The sequence below is a fragment of the Penaeus monodon genome, chromosome 27 (assembly GCF_015228065.2).
Source record: "Penaeus monodon isolate SGIC_2016 chromosome 27, NSTDA_Pmon_1, whole genome shotgun sequence".
Lineage (NCBI taxonomy): Eukaryota > Metazoa > Arthropoda > Malacostraca > Decapoda > Penaeidae > Penaeus > Penaeus monodon.
In genome coordinates this window covers 29,638,021-29,638,724 of record NC_051412.1, presented here as the reverse complement: position 1 = coordinate 29,638,724, position 704 = coordinate 29,638,021, and the positions used below count along the sequence as shown (strand labels likewise).

Sequence of the window (704 nt, the reverse complement as noted above, 5' to 3'; positions counted from 1 at the left end):
AATGGGTAAAATAATGTTGCTTTTTTTATGAGAAAATTTTTATCTTTTCTGTATTATTTAACATTCATGAGATTCAAGATATTTAACTTGTTATTATTGGGTAATTAGTGAAATGTGATTACATACTGGTCTAGAGAACAATGACTTAAAAGCAAAACTTTGTAGATAAATCTATCCCCATATGTGATTATATAATCATTCTTTAAAATGTTTGTAAGGTGTATTACAATTCTAAACTTGATGAACAAAATGCATATGTGTAACTGTAAAGAGTGGTTCTGAACTTATGCTAGCTACTGTATATTTATTTTAACATTTATGTTAAGTTCATGACTAATTTTATTTCTTTGATCTGCAGTTTGGATCAGACTTGGCGAGATTTGGTGAATGCTCTCAGCGGTCTTGTGTGTGCTTCTCTAAATTTCATTGATTCTACTAATACAGTTTCACCAGAACTCAGTTATCGACCATTGGGACTTGCTGAAAAGTGGTAAGAAAATAGATCTGTTTTGACTGATAAAGGTAACTTGAACTTCAATCTTTCACCTTCTTTTGCAATATGATTCTGCTTTCAGAAATATGATGAGAATATGACTAATTACACACTGAAGTCATCTACATTTTGAGTAATTCCCCTGTAAATTGTTATATTTGATCAAATAATTCTAGAGTTTACTCTTTCTCTCTCGGTCCACCCTCTCTTT

General features: G+C 30.5%; 1 protein-coding gene across 1 annotated transcript in view; it reads left to right on the top strand.

The window, feature by feature from the left end:
• The window catches only part of LOC119590759 (GPI transamidase component PIG-T-like), a gene marked incomplete in the record, with an annotated part of 22,148 nt that overhangs the window by 5,125 nt on the left and 16,319 nt on the right, over positions 1–704 (top strand). The window contains 1 exon segment of the mRNA XM_037939470.1: positions 359–490. Coding sequence (XP_037795398.1) covers positions 359–490 — 132 coding nt within the window.